At 42.1% G+C, this 24,137-nt stretch overlaps 1 protein-coding gene across 1 annotated transcript; it reads left to right on the forward strand.

Annotated features, from left to right (window-relative positions):
• Nucleotides 1–1,559: 1,559 nt before the first annotated feature.
• tecta (tectorin alpha) lies at nucleotides 1,560–23,486 on the forward strand. The gene is made up of 25 exons (XM_072671542.1): nucleotides 1,560–1,623; nucleotides 3,176–3,315; nucleotides 3,422–3,709; nucleotides 3,926–4,063; nucleotides 4,156–4,321; nucleotides 4,524–4,756; nucleotides 5,582–5,761; nucleotides 5,931–6,501; nucleotides 6,610–7,223; nucleotides 7,413–7,983; nucleotides 8,068–8,732; nucleotides 9,549–9,653; nucleotides 9,766–10,312; nucleotides 10,635–10,834; nucleotides 11,571–11,951; nucleotides 12,166–12,452; nucleotides 12,563–12,843; nucleotides 13,350–13,460; nucleotides 14,887–15,089; nucleotides 16,438–16,601; nucleotides 18,317–18,565; nucleotides 19,796–19,958; nucleotides 21,230–21,314; nucleotides 21,410–21,529; nucleotides 23,376–23,486. The coding sequence occupies exons 1-25, from the start codon at nucleotides 1,560–1,562 to the stop codon at nucleotides 23,477–23,479; spliced, it is 6,630 nt and encodes a 2,209-aa protein (XP_072527643.1). The 3' UTR covers nucleotides 23,480–23,486.
• The last annotated feature ends 651 nt before the right edge of the window (nucleotides 23,487–24,137 follow it).

The raw sequence follows: 24,137 nt of genomic DNA on the forward strand, positions 1-24,137 counted from the left end.
ATTACTATTTTGGAGACACAAAGTGTTTGCATTACAGTGATGATATACAACTAAATGACACAAGTTTCTGATGAGAGGTATTTTTTTTTATATTGCACATACGTATATTTATATATACAGTGAAATGTTTTTATTTGTTGATTTTTTAAGTGATAAGTCACAAACAGAGAACACAATCCTAAATATTTGCATATTTTAATGCACTACTAATGTTTAATTGCTTCATTAAACGTACTGGGCGGACACCTACAAGGGTTTAGGGTGAATTTGTTGTGTTGTCTGTTTTTTAACACCATAAATTCATCAAATACATCGATTCATCAATTTAAATCTAAAATGAGCAGAAAATGCCACCTTATTTTTTTTACTGTAGGAAATGTGAACTTAATGCACTTATCAAAATCAACGGAACATGTTATTTAAACAGAGGTGTCTAATCTTTTCTACATCTACATTTAATATTTTATATTTCTTAGAGTGGAAAAGATGTTGAACAAGATTTCACATTTCATATTATGGTATAACTACAGTTGTTTACGGAGATGGCTGCTGAAAGCTTTAAGAATAAAAGAATAATTTCCGGAAAGCTACAATAAAATCAGGGTAGCCTAAAAACAGGATAGCCTAATGCATATACTAATATGGTGAAAATGCACATTCATTTTAACTGTAGATTGCAGTTGTGATGCTCTCCATATGTTCATCACGGGGTTAAAGGTGAAGGTGAAGGGTGCTTTTTTGTGGAGATCACCTCTAACTTTCTACTGTCTAGGTGGTAAAATAATAGTGAGTGTAATAGTGGTGTAATATTCATCAACACCTGAGACATGAGTGTAGTTTACAATTATCCTAGCTATTTCCTTTTTAGGCATTTAGCTCTCTACAGCAGCTCTCCACCAACTCTGTGTGCACCAGAAATGTGGTTACTGCTTTACATTCAGTCCTAAAAAGCAACTTCATCAAAGGACTGATGGAAATGTGGAAAATGGTAGTTTTAGGGAAAGCGAATTCAAGGGGAGTGAAACTCAAACTACAGCCCCTCAGGGTTGCCAAAAAGACTCAAGCAACTCAAGCCTTCTCAATTAGACCCATTAGCTGAACTGCTCACGCCCCTTCTCTGAAGCCAACGAGACATTGCACACAAACACATGGTAATGGACCCCTCCAGATGATGTAGAGCAGGCGGTTTGAGCTCCAGCCACCGGCTCACTGTAGAGGCCTAGTACTGCTCCGCCATAGCCCACTCACACAGTAGTGCTGGTGAATGTGATCCCCACACATTGTTCCCTATCACATAATGGGACCTTTTCAGGAAAGGTCCAACAGGCCCACCATGGTGAGGGAGAAAGCCCCATGGGAGACCTGGGAGACTGCTCTTAAAACCAGGGAAGATTGAGGGGGGTTGTACTTGGTCCATTTAAAATTTTAATGTCCTTTTATAAGTGTCTGATAGGTCAGTTTACATGTATAGCACGGGCTGTGTTCATGTAGGGGTTTACTGTTGGCATTGTGGTTAAGACTACTCTAAATTTCATGTTTCTGTGCTCTAGGTCTTTAGGATGGTCAAAACAAGCACTTTAGTCTCTCTACTCCAGCTTCTCAGCACTCTTGCTCCTGGAGGAGGTAAGTCATCATAGTCATGCCACTAACTGTTAATAAATGAACTACTTAGCACCATTTACTGACAACATTAGTGCTGTCATAATGTGTGTAGAAAGCAAAAGATCTATGTGTAGCTGCGTAATTGGATAAAGCTAGCTCTAAAAGTTCAGGCTCAGGAATTTGGTGCGGTAAATATAAGTAAACTTTCAAAACATACAGTTCAACTCCTAGTCCATTCTGTCTTCACATCACATTTAGGAATTTTTAAATATAATGTTTTTGTGACTTCACAAAAAACAACACATCACAGATACTAGAGGCTCATGCTATCCCACTGTCATTATAAGCTAAACAGAGAGTGCCTGGGTGAAAGCATGCTCACACTGAGCAAAAATATTGCCTTCTTCCGGCACTGCTAGCAGGCAGCATACAGCTCTGAGGTAAGCCATTACCTTTGATAACTTTATACACATTTGTATGATATACTATATGTCCAAATATTTGTGGAAACCCTTTGACACACACACATTTTGTCTAGTCACTGTAGAGAAGTACTGCCAATAGAAACAAACTCTCTGGAGCAGAAAAACTTGAACCTATTGGCACCATGCCTAATACCAGGCATGGGCTAGAGAGGTATAAGGCCTCCCAGCATTGAGCTGTAGACCAGTGCAACTGTGTTCTCTGGAATGATGGTGCTCCATCCAATACTTTTAGGATGAGTTGGAGTGGTGATCATCTAACATCCTGATCTAACTAACGCTTTTGTCGCTGAATGCAATCAAATCCTCACAGCAATGCTCCCAAATGTCCAAAATTAGTCAGTGGTTGATGTGGTGCAACAATTAACACCACTACCTGCCAGTGAGCTATTACATCATGTGGGAGACGGGGTTCAATTCCCAGTCTGGGTGTGCTACACCAATACGAGTCCTTGGGCAAGACTCCTAACACTGCATTGGCCCACCTCTGTAATACGAGTAACTTTGTAAGTCGCTCTGGATAAGAGCGTCAGCTAAATGCTATAAATGTAAATGTAGTAGAAAGCCTTCCTTTAATACCCACGATCCTTTTGAAGAAAGAATGAATGAGTACGAATGAGTGTCCCAATACTTTTGCCCATATATTGTATGATGATTAGCTCATTATCAGTTACTAATACATTAAAGTCTACTTTGGTCATCAGTAAGCAACAGTCTAACTATACACCATGACTATCTAACACTGTAACAACCCTAACATGGGCCTGTTCAGTCTACAGAAGTTTAGTGCTGTCCATTCACGCAGAAGTTCCAGGTAGTGTTTCATCCTGGACCCTTTGAATTTTAAAGCACCATAAAAGCCAGCCAGTCAACATATGGACCCTTTAATGTCCTCATTGTCAACACCGAGGAAAACAAGCTGCTTAATAGACAGTCTACTGTTATTCATTTTAGACATGGAAATCTTGAACTGCTCTCACAGATTAGCCAGGAAAAGCTTCACATTTTCCATAGATCCTGCCGTCTGTAACGGATCTAGAAACTAAGGTCAGGCACGCCATGACTAACTGTTCACTGTCCTCTCTGCATAGCTTTCGCTCAGGATACCCTCTACCCCTACGGACCAGCCTTTAGGGACTTAGAAACCCCAAAGATGGATGATGGCAGTTCATCAGAAATTCCTCTACTTATTCCATTTATCTTCTTCAATGTCCCCTACCGTTCTCTATATGTGAGTCTACTTAAACATCCTCTGTTTACCACTTTCTATCACGCTTCAGCTTGACTTCGACATAGTATAAGAAACCCACTAGCCAACACTGCCTCTGTCCCCACAGGTAAACAACAACGGAGTGATCTCCTTCAACATTCAGGTGAGCCAATTCACTCCTGAGGCGTTCCCCCTCAGTGACAGCCGCTCCTTTATCGCACCCTTATGGGCCGATGTGCACAATGGCATCCGTGGGGACGTGTACTACCGCGAGACGACAGAGCCAGAGATCTTGGAGAGATCCACTCAGGACGTCAGGAAATATTTCAAGAGCATGGCATCCTTCACTGCCACCTGGGTCTTCATCTCCACCTGGAGCCAGGTCACCTTCTATGGAGGCAGCCAGACAACACCGGTAAAGAAAAGAGTCTTTGCATAACCTTTTGTTTGACAGTGACACTTAGATACAGATCTGGTGCCATAAAACAAGATGTCCACAGATACAGCACGTTGTTACCTGATAGTACTGATAGTAAGCACTGATTGAGAGATCTGTAGATCTGATTCTCCATTAATGGACGTTTTATGATTCATTCAAAATTACATTTGATAATGTCCGCTCTCTTCACAGGTGAACACATTCCAGTCAGTGTTAATCTCAGATGGTGTGTCATACTTTGCCATGTTCAACTATGGAGAAATCACATGGAGCACAGGGACGGCAAGTGGGGGAGACCCTCTTACAGGCCTGGGCGGAACAACTGCACAGGTATCCCAGTGTCCCATGTAATTTCGCGGCCTCTAATGAACCATAATACAGTTTCTTGGCTCTGATATCTTGCCTGTTTTTCACCTCTGTAGTCAGGTTTCAATGGTGGAGATGTCAGCCACTTCTTTAACCTGCCTGGCTCCCGCTCAAATGAGGTGGTCAACATTGAGCAGACAACAAATGTCAACATGCCTGGTCGCTGGTTCTTCCGTGTTGACACGGACCAGATAGACCCAGCCAACGGCTGTAGCTATAATGGTACAGAAAACAAGTCTAAATATTGAATGTTCTTTTCCTCTGATTCTTGAGTGTCTCACTGTTATAAACATCTACTGTACTGATGACCTGGATGTGGAAAACTGTAGTTCCTTCTGTCCTTTTCTTATTTCTTCTAGTCCTAATCATAACCATAACCCTGAAGTACTTTAAATAATGGAACCTAGTCTTCTTTGATGTGTAGGGCGGTTTTATCGACGTGGGGAGGTGTTCTGGCTGTCAGACCAATGTTCTCAGCGCTGTAGGTGTTTGGATTTGGACAATGAGGTCATCTGCCACGAAGCTCCGTGTGGCCAGCTGGAGACATGTGAGCAGCAGGAGGGTGCCTACTACTGCCAACCCACCCGAACCAGCACCTGTGTTGTGTTTGGAGACCCCCATTACCACACCTTTGACGGTTTCCTTTACCACTTCCAAGTAAGGCCGAAAGCAACTAATTGAGTGACACAGCTATTTAAATACTGCTGGCCTTTCCTGTTTGTCATGTCCTGGCTTGATCTTTTGATACTTGTGGTTAGACATAATGATGATTATAAAATATGCATGTATTAGGGCTGCACAAAATATTGTTTCTGAATCGCCATCAAAATGTCATGTCATGCTACAACATTTTGCAGCTTGATACAAAAGGAAAATCAGCACTATTCTTGTTTTCCATGGCAAATCTACGGCTGGGCGATATGACCTCAAACCAGTACTACGATTAATTGAAAATTGGAAAATTATATGTTGCTTCCATGTTGCGGACTGGATAGTGTGACGTGATTACACAAACATACAAAATGTGGCAAATATTAACAGAATAAAGAAAATCTAAAGTCAACATAGTCAACATGATCAAGATTAGAGGTTCTGAACTTGATTAATTTTCGAACAATTGCCCAGCCCTACACCAGAGGCAGATTATATCTGCAATCTTGAATACACACATATTGTGAGCTGATATCATCAATTACAATGGACACCCTCGCGCTTTAAATAAAAAACCCTTATCATGGCCCAGATATGTATTCTGTTCTATAAATGCATCTATGCACAATTCTACAAATGTTAATTTCATTCTGTAATATACTGTACATAATAGAAATTAATAGATTTTCTGTTTCCAGAACCTGCACATACAATATGCAAGTATTGTCTTAGTTTATGTCTTGTTCTTTGGTATGCCTGTCTATATAATAAACTAAAGTGTTTCTGATTTACTCTCCATTTTTATTTTACTCAACCATTTTCATTTTACAGGGTACATGTTCTTACCTATTGGCTCGTCCATGCTGGGAGGTGCCTGGTCTCCCATCTTTCAGTGTTGAGGCCAAGAATGAAAACCGAGGCATGGCTTCTGTGTCCTGGCTCAGAGATGTTACTGTGGAGGTCTATGGCCATCGGGTCACACTGCCCAAAGGGTCTCTGGGCACTGTACAAGTAAGGGTCCTTCCTGTTCCTATGCCTGGCATGTGCTGCAATAGGAAAGGCTGACAAAATGATGACATTTACAGCAGAGCATTGTGTCTTTATTCTCCTGAGAATAGCTTTAATCTGTCATGTTTAGAGCTCATGAGTTCATGACTTGCATTCATCTTCATGGTTTCAGGTGGACAGCCTCTTGAAGACTCTACCTGTCCAACTCCAGCTAGGTGCAATCAAGGTGTACCAATCTGGTGTTGCGGTTGCTTTGGAAACTGACTTTGGTCTCTTAGTAACGTATGATGGGCAGCACTACGCTTCCATCTCCCTTCCCAGTTCCTACTTCAACAACACTTGTGGCTTGTGTGGTAACTACAATGATGACCCTGCTGATGACCCTGTGTTGCCAGATGGTTCACTAGCAGAGAGTGTTGTGGAGTTGGGTGGTAGCTGGCGAGCAGAGGACACTGATTTCCGCTGTACAGACGGCTGTGCCCAGAACTGCAGCTTGTGTGAACCCGCGGCTGAAGCCTTCTACTTTCGGCCTGACTACTGTGGTCTCATTAACAAGACTGACGGTCCTTTCCGAGATTGTCGAGCTGTGGTGGACCCAACTGCATTTGTTTACAGCTGCGTGTATGATATGTGCAGCAATCGGGACAACATTACGACTCTCTGTCAGGCAATACAGGCCTATGCTCTCGCTTGTCAGGCACTGGGGGTCACCATCAGACCCTGGAGGTCACGTTCCTTCTGTGGTAAGTCATTATGTATCATGTAGATATAGAAATTTGATTTTAATATTGGTCTGTCTACAGCAATACCCCAGATTTGTGAAAACTCTCTACACCTCTGTTGGTTCTCAGCTTTGACCTGCCCAGAGAACAGCCACTACCAGGTCTGCACCAGCGCTTGCCCGGCCTCCTGCTCAGAACTGACTGCTCATCTATACTGCACACATCCGTGCACTGAGGGATGCCAATGTGACCAGGGCTTTGTGCTGAGTGGCAGTCGATGTGTACGCCGCTATGAATGTGGCTGTGAGCGTGATGGCCTCTACTATGCCCTCAATGAGACTTTCTGGGCAGGTGAGGGGGGAGAGGTGGGCAGTGAATGTTTCCAGCGCTGTGTATGTGGCCCAGCAGGCGAGGTCACCTGCTTTAATGACTCCTGCCGAGAGGGCGAGGTATGCACAGCAGAAGTAGGGCTGCTAGGGTGTTACCCTCGTAGGGACGCTGTGTGTTCACTGTCTCAGACGCACGTCTTCGCTACGTTCGATGGTTCATCCATGCTGTTCCCAGACGAGAGCTCTTTCTACCTGGTGAAGACTTTCGGGCGACTGCCAGTCAACACATCAGCAGTGGAGGTGAAGATTGGCAGGAAGCTGGTGAATAAGGGTCCTAGCTGGAAGAGGCCTGTGGTCATCAGGGTCGCACACCTGGAAGCACAGATAGGTGGCTCTGATTTTGACCTTGTAAAGGTTTGTACAGCATTGAAACACACAACAAACTTCTTAGCTATTAGCAATAAGCAACATCATGAAGAGTCAGATATGAATTTCTGGAAGCCTTTATCTTTAGCTCATGTCTAATAAATTTGACCTTATGCATTAAATTAGCTCTGCACATTGGTTTACATAATAATGACATCTCTCCCTTCTCTCCCTTAGTTAAATGGTGAGCCAGTGGTCCTTCCATACGTCCATCCAGTAGAACCTCTAATGGTGTTCCGTGCGCCTGGTAATGCTACGGTTGTAGAGTGGACTGGTCTAATTCGTGCTCGTTACTCCCGCCAAGGCTTCATCAACATCACTCTCTCCACTGTCTTCTACAACTCCACCTGTGGCCTCTGTGGCTTCTTCAATGGAGACCCTTCTGATGACTTCCGTCTGCCAAGCGGCAGGCAGGCTGACACAGCTGACCAGTTCATTGAAGGCTGGAGGGCCATTGCTGACGACCTGACATGCAATGGTGACTGTGATGACCTGTACCGCATGTGTACGGATCTGCGGTTGTACCAAAGCCCTTGGCTTTGTGGCAACATCAATGATCCCGGGAACAGCTCTTTCCTTGCCTGCCACTCTGCCGTCAACCCGTCACCCTTCTTCAGAAACTGTCTGTATAATATGTGTGTGAAGGAAGGCAATCGTTCTGCCCTGTGTTCTTCACTGCAGGCCTATGCTTCTGCGTGTCTAGATGCCCAGATCAACCTGGGGCCCTGGAGGAGTTCCACCAACTGCCGTAAGAACTACAAAGTCATTCATTGATCAGCGATGTCTCAGCGATGTTCTCAGTCTGATATTCTTTTCTGTCTCTCCTCTCTAGCTCTACCATGCCCAGACAACAGTCACTTTGACGAGTGCACCACTGCGTGCCCACTGACCTGTGAGAACCTGGACGAGCCAGAGGAACCGTGCCCATTCCCTTGCTCTGAAGGCTGCCAATGTGAAGAAGGCTTTGCCCTTCGTGATGGGCTCTGCGTGGCCCGCAGTGACTGTGGCTGCTTTTACCTAGGCCGACAACTGGCCACAAACGAGACCTTCTGGACTGACTGGGAATGCCAAGAGCGCTGCTACTGCAATGGGACCGACAACACTGTGTACTGCAACTTCTCTCCATGCCAACCAGAGGAATACTGCCAAGAAAACGAGGGTCTGTTCTTCTGCCAGCCTCGGACTGAGGCTATGTGCGTAGTGGCTGGATATGGTCACTTCTTGCCTTTTGGAGGCGTTCCATTTGACCTCCAGAGCAGCTGTACACTTCGCTTGGTCACCACAGAGTGTGGGGGGTTTGAGGAGGAAGGAGATGGAGACGTTGGGTTTGACGGGGGCTTCAGTGTGGAGATGGGTCCAGGGGGCCTGCCTCGGTTTCAGCTGTCAGTCAGAAATGAAGAGAGGGACACAGGGCAGGCCATCTGGGTACGAGGCTTCGTATTGGAGGTGTATGGTTATGAGATCGAGGTGTCTAGAAGCTTCAAACATACAGTCACGGTGAGGGGAAGCAGGGCTGCTGATGTAAATATTTTGTACATGCAATGCAATGCTTTTTGTACTTTGTTGCCTTTGTATTATGACAGGATTTAAATTCTAATCTTTATCCAAAATCACTAATTATAATCTTTACTCAGTACTCAGTGTAACTTTAGCAAACAAAAAAAAAACCTTGTTACTACAAACCCGCACACCTGTGAAAGAACACATTGCCACTGATGAAATACTGAGTGTTTGTGGGACAGATTCTGCTGAGAGATAGATATTTCATAATCACAAAAATTCATCTGTAATTATCATTTACAAATGATTCACATTTTATGAAGGTCAAGCACTTCATGCTTATGACACAAAGTTATTTTTAATCAACCAGACAGGGGCTGGAGACAAATGAACACATTCCACTTTGAGAACATGAGGAATATCTGATTTCAGTCCCTGTCTGTTAGCAAGTTGGAGTGGAGTCAGAGAAAAGCACACACTTGAGTGATGGTTGGAAAAGGTTCACAACAACATCTAAAGATCTGAAGAACTTTAGATCAAATAAAGATAGAGAGAAGAGTGGAAAGATGGAAAAGGCTGTTTTTGGGACCCTCTCTGTAATGCAAGATCAGAGGAAAGAGAAGGAGATGGAGAGAGAGAGAGAAAGAAAGAGATGCAGAAACTGAGATGCAGTATGAAAACCCCTGCCCTTTTAGCAAACACTGCTGGAAACTGAGAAAAGGACAACTTCCCATTTATGTTAACAACCAGGAAATGAAAATGAAAGTAATATAAAGTAAAATGTAAGTCTGCCTCTGTCTCTCTTTCTTCAAGGTAAATAAAGAGCGTTTATACCTTCCTCTGAAGTTGGGCCCAGGCAAAGTCAACATTTACACCTTGGGATTGCAGTTACTCGTGGAGACTGACTTTGGACTGAAGGTGGAGTAGTATCACAAACTTACAAAACATGGTCATACCCAGGGGGTCGATGTTCAACTTCATGTCTTGCTACTGTGATCACAGTTTAAACCTAATCCCCTGTCCTCCCTAGGTGGCCTTTGACTGGAATACCCTACTGCTGCTATCTCTGCCCAGGAGCCTCTTTAATGCCACCTGTGGGCTGTGCCAAGGAATGCCCGTCTCCGGCCCTGCACTCAGTGTCAGTGAATGGGGTATGACTTGGGCAGACCGTGACACTTTCTGTCAGGTGGGGTGTGGGGACTCCTGTCCTCGTTGTGGATTGGTGGAAAGAGGCCTAGCAGCTGATGTTCCTGCACCTGCTCAGACGATAGAAGCTGTGGGCAGTACAGATGTTGATAACGGTAACCCAAGCAACCGTTTCCACCTGGCCGAGGGCTTGTACGTCTATGTGGAACCAGAGGCAGTGAGGCTGTGTGGACTTATTATTGATCGCGGAGGTGTCTTCGCCCGGTGTCACAGCAAAGTGGCTCCGGCGTACTTCTACCAGAGCTGCCTGCAGGATACGTGTGTGGACCAGGGGGCTCGAGAGACTATCTGTAACTGGTTGCAGATCTACTCCAGTACGTGTCAGACGCAGGGAGTGCCTGTGATTGGCTGGAGGACCTCCACTCCTTGTGGTGAGTTACATTATCTACTTACTCTCATAACACAGTTTACAGACTACACACCTCTGCTTTACTAAAACCACCTGCCATGTACTTCCATTCACTGGTCACTTTATGACCTACCATCCAAAACCACGTTTTAAAATATGCAATAAAACATGATTTGCATGATTCATCTGCTGAATCTTTCAAAGCACTTTCCTTGACCTTTTCTTAATCCTCCTTCACATTCAATGCATGTGTAAGGGCTTGCTGTACCGAACAATCTGTCCCCCATCTCTGGAAGGCTTTGACCATACACTAAACCCCTCCTGCCCTCTGCATATGTGTCTAGTGCTGTCATGCCCAGTGAACAGTCACTATTCCAGCTGTATGATGGCTTGCCAGCCCCAGTGTGCACCAGCGAGGGGCCAGCGGGACTGCAACCAGCAATGTGTGGAGGGCTGCCAGTGTGACCAAGGCTACGTGCTCAATGGCAAGAGCTGCATCCTTAACCAGAACTGTGGCTGCTACACTGATGGCAAATACTATGAGGTGAGAGAAGGTCTTGGACATGGAGGTTGTAGAGGTCTTCATAATTTCACATGACATATTTAAAGGAAGACTTGTGATCACACTTTATTAGACATTCCACTGAAGCAGAATATTCAATTTACAGATTTTCCATACCTTACATATAGTCAACTGGCCAAGACATGTTGGCTGCTGGTTGGCCAGCATACGATTGCTGGTGGTCAGCATATCAGTTTCCATAGAGTATCAAAAACCACATAAGCAGGCCTTACTTGGTATGATGCATCTCCTTGTGGTTTGAATTGAGGCAAGTGTACAAATTCAGAAATGTCATTTGCATGATTCTAACTTGTGACTATAGGCTGCCTAATTAGCTGGCAAAAGCACATCCACGGTGCCTTTGACTTGCAGCACTGTAGCTTCAGGGCAGCAGTCTACCAGCAGCATAGCTTCAGTATAAGGGGGTTGGCATCAGTGGAGCCTAAGCGTAGCAGCACCATATCCTCAGGATAGTAGCCTTCCAGTAGTGTAGGGCCCTAGCAGCAGCATAGCCCCAGTTTAGCTGCCTAACAAAACAGTAGTCTTGGCAGAGTGGCCTAGCAGCATAGTGGATGCAGCTCGGTGTTGGTGTTACCCAACCTCAGTGTAGCAGTGTAGCATTGCCTCCCCTAAGAAGGCTCAATACACATGAAAAATACCAGGTAAAGTACTGCAGTTCCATCTCTCTTTCTTATCCTTATTTCTTTCTTCATCGAAGCCCAAGCAGTTGTTCTGGAACAGTGACTGCACCAAGCGTTGCCAATGCATAGGCCGGAACCTGATCCAGTGTGACCCACGCCGCTGCAAGGCCGAAGAAGAGTGTGCACTGCGCCACGGTGTCCGCGGCTGCTTTGCCCGACGCAACCAGCACTGCGTAGCCTCAGGCGGAGGGGTTTTCCGCACCTTTGACGGTGCCTCCCTCCGCCTGCCCGCTTCCTGCTCATTTGTCCTGTCTACCATCTGCCACAAGCTGCCTGAGCTCTCCTTCCAGCTTATTGCCAACTTTGACAAGTGGAGCACGCCCAACCTCACCACTATCTCCCACGCTTACCTCTACATAAACGAAGAGAACATCCTCATCTCCGGCAGCACTGTCAAGGTCTGCAAAAAAATGTACACCTATCCTCTTACACTTAACACTCTCGGCTATGATGTAAGACCATTTATGGTGATCTCTGGTTGGCTTTGAGAGGTCATAACTGCAGTCACATAAAAGGGTAGAGAAAGGATACTGCTTTTGCACTTACGTCAGGAAAACAACTAGACACATTATGTCCATTATGCTGCTGAACTCTCCTTTGCCCTCTCTTCAGGTAAATGGAACACCTGTATCTGTGCCCTTCGTAACGGGTCTTATGACCCGAGTCTCCACGTCTGAAGGCTTTCTGGTGATTGACACGCCACAGGACATACAGGTACGGTATAACCGCTTCAACACACTCAGCATCACCATGGGGCCACGACTGCAGAACAAGGTGTGTGGTCTGTGTGGGAATTTCAATGGCGACCCCACTGACGATTACATCACCTCCCGTGGCAAGCCGGCCGTTAGCGCCCTGGAGCTTGCCCAGAGCTGGAAGACTAATGGCATGCAGAACAGGTGTGTAAGGAAACATGTTTTTACTGGTCTGCCTTTTTCTGCCAGTCTCTCTCCCACTGCCTCAGTCTCACTTATTCTTTTTGTGTTATTCTTGTTTCTCCTGCTTTTAGCTGTGATGAGACTCAGTATGTGGCCCTGGCCCAGTCCTGCGACAATACGGCCGTCCTGGACCTGCAGGGGGAGGACAGCTGTCTGAAACTCACCCAGCTGAAGGGCTTCTTCCAACCATGCCATGGTCTGCTGGACCCTGGGCCCTTCTACCAGTCCTGCTACCTGGACGGCTGCTATAACCACCGCAAGGCTCAAGTGTGTGGCTCCATGGCCGCCTACGCCGAGGCCTGTCGCTCTTTCGGGACACTCACCACAAAGTGGATTGCACAGGAGAACTGCTGTAAGGGCACGCTGCCACCTAGAGGGCAGGAGGTGTAGAACAAGTGCAGGGAGGGGTGAGAAGGGATAAAGAAAATGATGAAAGGGTCTAAAGCTTAGACAGGGGGGTTGACTATATGCAACCATTTAAAAGTTGGAAATATGTTTTTTTATAACAAAATTTATTTGTAGCATCTACCTCTAATATCTAATAAAATACGAACACAAGAATATTTACAAAGCGCATCAAATTGGATCAAAACAGTCCTTTCTATCATTCAGTCACATCTTAGTGTTCCCAAAATGCTTGAAATACTGAATAAAACTACCAAATAAATACCAATAAATAATGACCAATATCAATAAATACCTTTAGAACATCAGTTACTAAAGAACAGTATATATAACAAGGGTTTCCATACTTTTAAATGTAAGTGTACTGTATCTGCATGTCACATGTGCATCTGAAATTGTAGCAAAATATGTTATGTGTGTGTGTGCTAACTTTGTGCCTGGACCTGTCTTTAGCAGAATGGATCTATGACCCCTGTGCAGGAGAGATCTGCACAAACAACACATGTGAGCAGGAGAATGGAGGAGACCTGTGTGGCTGCCCAGAACTGCCCAACACAGACATTAGTAAGTCGTTAGAAGACAAATTGTGTGTTTTCATGTGTCCAGCCGCTCCGCTACACCTTTGGCAAACATGTCCACAGCCTGAAACAGATAAATGTAGAAATGTATGATAGATACATTAGATCTACAATATAAAGTGTTTACACTCAAAACAAAACACATTAGAAACCATTAGACAACATTACACTCAACCACCACCTTACCCCAAAAAAATATACCAAACATTAAGTGAAGACTAGTCCTACAAAGTCTAGTTTGTTTGGTTAGCTTGATTAGTTTGATTAGCTTGCAAAAATGCTCAGAAACACAGCCAGTAGGCTAATGTTAGCCAACTACATTAACATGTTACATATTACACAGATAACATTAATGTTTACCCAAAATATTAGTTACTTCTTTGAAAAATACAGTAAAATGGGCTTTAACCACAAGTGACCCTCCGCTCCTCCATTTGTAAATCTTTTTAGTGCCACATTAACACATACTGTTAAAAACCTGGAAAATACAGTTTATAATTTCACCTGAAATAAAACACATTGGTTAATTAAGTAGTACGTAATAAAATGTCTATATTTTTAAAAAGGTTTAGTTACTTAAAAGCTGTTTACCCAACTGCTCGGTCCTTTTAGTCAATGCTGACAACTGACCCATTGGCCTGGTTGTTACTGTGCCATAGTCAGGTACTTAGCTTCTGGGCCACATGAAACTACCCAAAAACCCAGCACTGTAAAAATATCTTAATAATCTTATAATCTTAGTAGGCTAATCGCTTCCTGCTATTGCCATCATATCCAAATCCAGACTAAAATGACACTACACTACTAAATTAATGAACAAATGAAGCCTATTTTTATATAGTCTATTTTTTAAGATGTGTGCTGATTGGCAAAGGCTGGGAACTTTCAAAACGACATACAGGTCAGGGAATGCAGGACCTACTCTCATATTAATTTGTGCCAAATGCGTTTTGATAATATATTTTACTTCATTATATATACAGTTATCTAGCCTCAATACTGGATACAGCCCTCAATACAACCCTTTTAAACGTCCCTTATAATGTCTGTCCGAACAGTAACAGTAAAAGAGATTTGACAAAGAAAACAAATGCACTCAATACAGCAACGGTGGAGATGCTCTGTTTAATTAGGGTCTCAAGGATTGAGGGTGTTGATCTCCAGCAGTTAAATGTTGGCATTGTGGCTATATTTGACCAATAAAAAGCATGCTGTGACTTTGAAAATACTCAAGACATTAAAAGCTTTAGTCATTATGCTGAATGAATGAGTCAGGATGCAAACACGTCCACCCTCTGATACTAAGAATACTTACAAACCCAGTAAAGGTGACGGTACATAACAGCTGCTGCTCAAGTTCTTCTTCCTATAGTCTTTTATTTAGACACATCTTTTTCTTTTCTGTCGTCAAGGCGAGGATGACATCATCCAGGCCGAGGTGACATGCAAACACGCGCAGATGGAGGTCTCCATCTCTAAGTGTCGTCTCTTCCAGCTGGGCTTTGAGAGGGAGGACGTGCGCATTAATGACCAGCGCTGTCCCGGCATTGAGGGTGAAGATTTCATCTCCTTCCACATCAACAACACAAAGGGACACTGTGGCTCCATAGTGCAGGTGAAGCACCTTCTACCCTTTGACTTAAATGAGTAAGCTGCCCATGTCTCACATGCAGACCACTTTTTAATATTAACTGATATTTCAGTTGGGTGATACAGTAGCACAGCAGGTAGTGTGTGCCATACAGCTCCAGGAGCCTGAGGTTGTGGGCTCAATTCTTGCTCCAGTCACTGTCTGTGAGGAGTTTGGTGTGTCCTCTTTGCATAGGTGTCCTCTGTGTACTTTATTTTCTTCACACATCCCAACTGGCCCTTGTAATCTGCCCCCTAGGTGAGTGTGTTCTACTAATCAAGGGGGTATTCCTGCCTTAGTCTGGTGATATCAGGCAGGCACCAGACCCACCATGAGTAGAGAAAGCAGATAAGAAGATGGATTATTAATATTTCGGTTAATATGTCATAGGAGTTTTCTTCAACACACTATGTGACCTTTTTAAATACGTTAGTAACCCTGATGAAACCAGTAAGTTATATGCTAATAGCTAAAGTTAAATATGAAATTCAAAGTGGTTCTTATGTGATTATAAATTTCTGACAAAATGATGGAAAATCCAACGTTTACTGTGAATTTTATAAGTTAATTTTATAAGGAAATTATAGCCAGTCAGCTGGGCTAATTTAGCCATTGTTTTTTCTTTTAGCAGTGCCAAGGTTCCAGCCTTAAGGCTCTCCAAGACATTGAACGTAAATGGGCAATTCAGCTTTTTCTTAATCATTTGTTGTTATATAACACACAACTTTAATATTTAATTGATAACAATTGATAAACCTGCAACGGAATATAATACTTTTTATCAGGTCTGAGGGAAATGGCAGACACGTAGACCTATGTTAGGTTCACTGGTCTAGATTAACAGCACTGTCAAAGCACTGTGTGCAAAATCTGTTTACTTAAGTATTTTGCATATTCCTGATGAACCTTGTTTAACTTTAAATATTGACTTGTTGAGACTTTTTTTAATTAATAAATAAGGGGTGGTCTTTGACTTTTGCACAGTACTGAATGAGGGGCAAAATTGTACTTCTGAAGCTGAGATACATTTGAACGTATCTGAATGTAGTGAAACTAGTAGGCTTACGATGATCAGGTTCTCTAAAGGATGACAGGAAATCTGGCGAATAACGTCTGCTCGGTACATTTCCTACAGATTTGACAGTAATTTGTTTTCCAGCTTTTTGTCTGTAATGACTTGGGCGACTGTTGCTCATAATGCACTCTTCATTGTGTTCTCATTCTGCGTCTGTCTGAGCCAAATCATCTACTGTAACAAAAGTAATTCAATTCAAAACCACTTAGACTGTGTGTGTGTGTGTGTGTGTGTGTGTGTGTGTTTTTGTACATCTAGTCGAACGGAACACACATCATGTACAAGAACACAGTGTGGATCGAGAGCGTGAACAACACGGGGAACGTGGTGACACGTGATAAGACCATCAACGTGGAGTTCTCCTGTGCATATGAACTGGACATCAAGATCTCCCTGGAGACCGTGCTCAAGCCCATGCTGAGGTCAGAGGTCAAGCTAGTTACCATTTAGAGCGTGTCATTAAACCACATCCCAGGGCTTACAGCGACTCCATGAATGCACACGGTCCTTATTCATATAGAAGTATATAAGTCCTTATTCATTCAGCGTTCTGACGTCAATACTGAGGGCTTCATTGCTCGGGAGAGGCAATCTGTTCACAATCTCTGAGGGGCTGAATGGAATTTGTGCTTATTGTTGTATTTTTAATACTGCACTTGTGCCAATAATATTTTTCATTCTGTCATTCAGTCAATACAGGTTTTAGTGACTAATGCAGAGATTACAGTGATGGATGCTTGGTATATTCCATACAACAGGAATACTTTATGAGTTAGGTTATATAAACTTTAAATTTGCATTATTTAAATGTGGCAGCGGGCAGCGCAGTGCCGTTGCAGGTAGTTGGTGTGCTGCACAGTTCCAGGGGTTTGTGGTTTCAGGACGGTCGCTGTGTGAGGGGAGTTTGGTGTGTTCTTCCGTCTCTTGTGTCCATGTGAGTTGTCTATAGGCACTCTGGCTAACTTGCCCACTGTTTGTGAGAGTGTGGTAGGTAGCCTGCGATGGACTGACACCCTGTCCAGGGGGTGTTCCTGCCTTGCACTTAATAATTCCATGTAGGCTCCGTACCCACCATGACCCTAACCAGGAGTTATCTCTTAAAAATAAAGGTGTTTTTAAGCAATGCCATAGAAGAACCATTTCTAATTTCTTTAAGAACTATTTTTGTAAAATAAATATATATAGATTACTAAATATATATATATAAAAATATATAGAACTTTTTTTAACACCTTAAACCCTGTGCGTATATCCACACTTCCGTTCTTCACTCTTGACTTGCCAAAAATAGCATGCATTTCTTATAAACCCTACAACAGAACCCTGTGGGTCTCCATAACATTTGTGAAACTAAACGATTACTAAATAATTCATAATGGTTTATGCATTAGGATTAATAACTGAATAACACATCTAAGGTTCATTGTGTTCAAGGATTTTTAAAAATGTAGAGGTTCTTTACCAACTTAAAGGTTCCTCACAGCTCATTTACAAAATGATTCTTCAGTGGCATCGCTCAAATAACCCTTTGCAGCACCTTCAGTATTAAAAAAACTTCAGTTTGTGAGTGCATGAATGTGAGTGTGTGTAATACCTGCAATGGACTGACGCCCCGTCCTGGGGGTATTCTTGGCTTGTGGCCAGTGATTCCGGGAAGTCTCCGGGCCCTGACCAGGAAGAAGCAGATAAGCAGAATGAATGAAAGAATAAATATGGCAAGCAGTTCATATAAATCAATCATATAAAGTCAAATATCCATTTTCTTAGCATAGAACCAAACCAGTTCTAGCATTTGTACAGTATGTAAAATGAATGGGTAGACATGGTGAACTAATTTTCAACCAGATGAAGGTTTTCCTTAACCTCTAATATACAGACAATGTTTTCTTTTGTTAATTTGCTTGTTGCTATTAAGTGCTGCTTAAACACAGCACCAACTTTAATTAAAATGTAAAAAATTCAATGTACCTTTAAATGAAAAAAAAAAAATCCTACGAATGATTGAGAGAATAGAAGAATGCTGTATGCCTGTGAATGCTTAATGACGTCCTTAGGAGAGCAATTCACTGCAGATTACAGGTCATTAAACATGCCTAAACCTGTCTAAACATGTCTCATGTTCTCTCTCATTCTGCAGTGTTATAAACCTGACGCTCCCCACCCAGGAGGGGAACTTCATCACTAAGATGGCCCTGTACAAGAATGCATCCTACCGGCAGCCGTACCGCGAGGGTGAGGTGGTGCTCAGCACTCGGGACGTCCTGTTTGTGGGCGTGTTTGTGGAAGGGGCTGACGACAGCCAGCTCATCCTCATAGTAAACATGTGCTGGGCCACGCCGTCCCGCTACAGCAGCGACCGCCTCCGCTACATTATCATAGAGAGAGGGTGAGGAGATCACAGCACACACACACATACACACACACACACACACACACACATTCACAATCTCTTTTTTCTTCTTCTATCAAACACACGTACGCTGTTTTATACACTCAGAAAATGAGGTCATGTGTGCCCCCCATGTATTACATATAATAATAATAATAATAATAATAATAATATATGTATGGGGGGGGGGGCATAATAACATAATAACATGCCCCATTTACATTTTATGTAAGTAATAATAATAATAATAATAATAATAATAATATTGGCATGACACGTTTGGCTAAATACCTTTCCATCTGAAAATGAATGAGAAAGCTGCTGGATATCACAGTGACAATATCCTAGATGATGATTACAATTGTGCATCCCTGGCTTGATATGTGGAAGTAATCAATCTAACCTCACCCATACAAATACACACAGCTACCTATATCACAACTGCAGTCATAGAAACTGTCAGCAGTAAAAAAATAAAAAAAAAGTAACTAACCAGTGGTAATCAGACACTAGTGCAAGGCCTAAAAAAGTATCAAGTTACATATTCATATTATGAATATATAAAGACCAACAGTAACATGAAAACGGTCTGTATTTTTTAATTGAATGATTATCAGATCAGCCATAATATTAAAACCACTCAGAGATGAAGAAAATAACTTTGATTGTCTGGTTACTTTGGATATATTAGACAGCAAGGGAACAGTCTGTTCTTAAAGATGATGAAAAATGGCAAAGCATAAGAATCTGAGCCACTTTGACAAACAACAAATTGTGATGTCTCGACGACTGGGTCAGAACATCTCCAAAACATCAGGCAGGTCTTGTGGAGTGCTCCTGGTATTCAGTGGTCAGTATCTACCAAATGTGCTCCAAGGAAAGGCATTGACACCCAAGGCTCATTGATGTGATCCATGGAGGCTCCACCTTACAACGTACAGGACTCAAAGGATCTGCTGCTAACGTCCTGGTGTCAGATACCACAAGAAGCCGTCAGATGTCTTGTGCAGTCTATGCTTCAATGGGTCAGAGCTGGTTTGGTAGCATGAGGAGGACATTCACAATGTTAGGCTGGTGGTTTTAATGTTATGGCTGATAGCATTATTTTATAAATGCAAATGTTTTTTTTAATGAGTTACTGTAAGTTACTGTAAGCTCATATATCAGACATATTTATTGCCTTATGTGATTAGGCGTCACTACTCTGGTCTTCTGTGTGTGTTTCAGGTGTCCAAACATTAAAGATAACACTATCGGCATGGCCGAAAACGGAGTGTCCCTGACCTGCCGCTTTCATGTCACTGTGTTTAAGTTTATTGGGGACTATGATGAGGTTCATCTGCACTGTGACGTTTCACTGTGTGACTCAGAGACCAATGCGTGCAAAGTGGTGAGAACACACACACACACACACACACACACACACACACACACACACACACATATGGTATGACCATTTGTAATGCAGCTGTGCATCATCACCACTAATGTGCACTAATGGAACCACCATTCAGCATTTCAGGCTTTACAATGGTTCCATTAATTCTTGTCTTATAAATGTACGCAAACACTTATTCTTCAGTGTTGACGCCATGGGATTGACTACTCAGTTAATGCAGTCTGCTCGTAATCTCGAGGGCAGGTTAGGTTTCAAAATATAAATTGTGCATGAGACGGTACAATGATTAACTCGTCTAACTGAAATATTGCATATGACACTTAGCACAGATTCATTCTTTTTTTTAATGAATGATATTGGAGATAATAATACTGGATGCTTTGCCTATGATTAAAGTCAGAGTCATACTTTATATCCCAGTTTAGAGTATAAACAGTATTGTATATTTAAACAGTATTGTATATTTATATACATTTAGCCAATTTTTTGTGATATTTTTCTTAAATGAAAGCATCTTACAAAACATTTGAAAACTGTTTGGTCACAAGTAGAATGAATAGAACAGTTACAACTTCACAAAGTGGGGGTAATTGTGAATTGGCTAGAAAAGTCTGGTAAATGGTATTCATATTGAGGTATATTGAGAGAGAACTCATATTACAGTATATTACAAACTGACATTTGATAGTGTATCTGTTGTACTCCAACTAGTGACGCTAGGCTACTGCGCTAAATTGTTTCCATTGTATTCCGTAATGCTAATCCAGCTCAATCTATTCCCAGTTAATATCTTATAAATATAAATAGATTAATAAGTAATTATGCTGTGCATTAATAAGTATATGCAGTACATTAATATGTGGCCATTTAAATAGTGAAATGAGGCCATTTGGAGGCTGTACTTTAGCCTATATATATATATATATATATATATATATATATATATATATATATATATATATATATTTATATAATAGCAGAGAAACTGCTATTTTGAAGGAATGAGACAAAAAATATATGTGGACAAAGTAAAAACCTTGTTTGTGTATACATGTAATGTTATAAAATTAATCATAATCTCAACAAACAACAAATGATTTGAAGAATACAGTATTTATTGGGTGTACGTTCCCTGTACATTCTGTTTTCTGAACAGAATTGTAGACATGTGGTCTTTAGTATTTGTTGTTGTACTTTAATTTTTGAACATCCTACATCAGTATGTTTCCATGTTTTAAGAGCGAGGTGTTTTCTATTCCTAGAACTGTCCACACAACAAAAGGAGCTACTCAGACTACAGCCAGCAAAAAGAACACATACTGTCAGTAGGACCAATCAGAAGACGAGGTACCGTGTGTTTGTGTATGTGTGTCAGAATAATGATAGCTTGATAGCTAATGATAGCTAACTACAGTTGTGTCCTGTTTGTGTGTGTGTTGCAGAGTCGGACTGGTGTGAAGAGTATAATGGTGGCTGTGAGCAGATCTGCACAAGTCAGGTAACAGGCCCTGTGTGCAGCTGTGTGACAGGAATGCTGCAAAGAGATGGAAAGAGCTGTCGTGGTGAGCCACATGCACACACACGCACACACACACCCTTGTGTTAATCTTTAAAGTCCCAAGGAACCTCAATGCATGTTTTTTTTCTAATTAGGTTCTAGTGAGGTTTTTGCGGAGACACACTATAGGCCCACTTGTATAAAGTATGGATAATGTTCTAATAATAGTAAATGTCCATGTACATATATAGTGTTGTGAAAAGGTGTTTGTCCCTCATATACGTTTCTGTACATTATATTTAGTGGATTGTAATAGTATATTGCAATCGGGTTTTAGTAGTTAAATACTGACCATGATTTAGATCAGCTCTTTCCATCCCAAATCTGACTCTGGGTTATACAATCTGGGTGAAGGCAGCTCACAGCTTGTCCTGCCAGTTACGAAAACTCAGAGGACTCAGAAGGAAAAAGGTGTGAATGCCTGTTAGTCTGGAAAAGGTTACATGGCCATTTATAAGGCAAAGAAGGCCACTGATTTATGATCATAGTCATACTGTCCAAATGGAGAAAGTTTGGAACAGTAGTTAGTTCCCTCAAGAGTGAAAGCCCTCCTGACATCTAAGGAACAGCAGCAGGCCTTTTTTAACTTAGCTAGAGTCAGTGTTCATGACTCAACCATCAGACAAACACTGGGCAAGAATGAGATTTGTTTCAGAATAGCACAACGAATAACATTTCTATCCAAAAATAATATAAATGCTCATCTCAAGTTTACCAAAAAAACACCTAGATAATTCTCTAGGTGAGATGAGTTCTGGAACAATGTGTTATGGACAGTCGAATCTAAAGTGGAGCCATGTTAAACTCTGCATTTCAAATGAAAAACCTCTTTCTGAACTGAAGCTGAAGCTTACAGTGCTCAAATGTACACAAGCAAGCTTTTTTGCAATTTATCTTTATACATTGATTCAGTTTACATTCTGTATTTAATTCTGTACTTGACAATTGTATGACAATTTCTTCAGATTCAAACACATGATATTGATCAAAGGTTTAGAATCTGCATCTACAACAGAAACTCTCTGCGTATTTAAATACAATTTAATGAGATTACTCAAAAATAACTATTTAATTAATATCACATTGCTGCAAAATGATTACAGGGGTTAAGCAAGCTTTGTTTTCAAAAATGTTAAAATATTTTTTAATCCCATAACTGACTTAGAACAGTGTGTTTTGTAGTTCACTGTAAGGCATTGAGTCAGACTTCTTCCACCCACCCACAACTACACTCACCCACACCCCCCTACACACACAAACACACACGCATCTTTCTGCATATTAAATGTCAGCACAATCATCTTTGGATGGCACCTATCTCTGCCTGACTGTTCCACTCTGCTGTAACTCTAAACCAAAATGTATCTCATGCATACTGTATGAACTCAGATCCAGTAAAAGATGAACAGACAGAGTATGACTCACTCACACACACACATACACACAAAATACCTCACATACATCACATTCATCTATCTATCTATCTATCTATCTATCTATCTATCTATCTATTTATCTATCTATCTATCTACCTACCTGTCTATCTATCTATCTATCTATCTATCTATCTATCTATCTATCTATCTATCTATCTATCTATTTATCTATCTATCTATCTATCTATCTATCTATCAGTCTTTCTGTCTGCCCATCCGTCTATTAGTCTGTCTGTCTATTTATTTATGTGTCTCTGTCTGTCTGTCTATCTGACCATCCATAAATGTATAAATCCACCAAAATCCTTTATTCTTTCTTAACTCTTTACCTCTCTCTCTCTCTCTCTTTCTCACATCCACTGCGATCACTTATCTAACACTCATCTAATCTTTTTTTCCCCTGTTTCTCCATAGCTACCAGTTCCAGCAATGATCTCCAGGCCCTGGCTCCTTTGGTTGCCATTGGCGTTGGTGTTACCCTTCTAATACACACGCACACCTCCATGTTTTTCTCCTAACGCCAACTGAATCGTGGCCGCAAGGAGGAGAAAGGGAGTAGCAGCAAAAAAAAAAAAAAAAAGAAAAGAAAAAAAAACAAGGCAGAAAAAGAGAAGAAACAGAGGGACAAAACAATACGAGGGGAGTGCACATAACAACCATACACTGCAGGCCGGAGGAGCTCACAACATCACCAGCAGCTTTTCTACATCTGCAGAGAACTGTGACCACACGCCACGAGGCAAAGGGAGCTCCTGTCCAGCTGTATATGGATGCACTTCAAAAGAAAAGCAGCTTTGGTCCGACACTTTGTAAAATAGATCCACTTTTAAGACACTTGTCCAAAAGAATCTTGGTGCGTGGACCAGCCCTGAACAAGGCCGCCTGAAATGTTAGCGTTAGAGAGTCAGCTACTGAATATCACAGAGTAGGAAAGAGAGATTAGAGAGTGCAGTTTACTAGATTACAGAGATACCTGATAAACTCCACGCTGTGGAAGCTCGTGTTGCAGCAAATGGTTCAAATTCTCCGTGTGGGTTATATTTATGTTGGATTCAGCATTTTATGAATCACTCCATACTGTAGTTCTCAATTTGCCATTATTTGTTGATTATTTAATTCCCCTCTTTGCCATGATGAAGTATTGCTCAGATAAAACTTTGTTGTTCTGCACTGGAT

The sequence above is a fragment of the Salminus brasiliensis genome, chromosome 1 (genome assembly GCF_030463535.1).
Source record: "Salminus brasiliensis chromosome 1, fSalBra1.hap2, whole genome shotgun sequence".
Taxonomy (NCBI): Eukaryota; Metazoa; Chordata; class Actinopteri; order Characiformes; family Bryconidae; genus Salminus; species Salminus brasiliensis.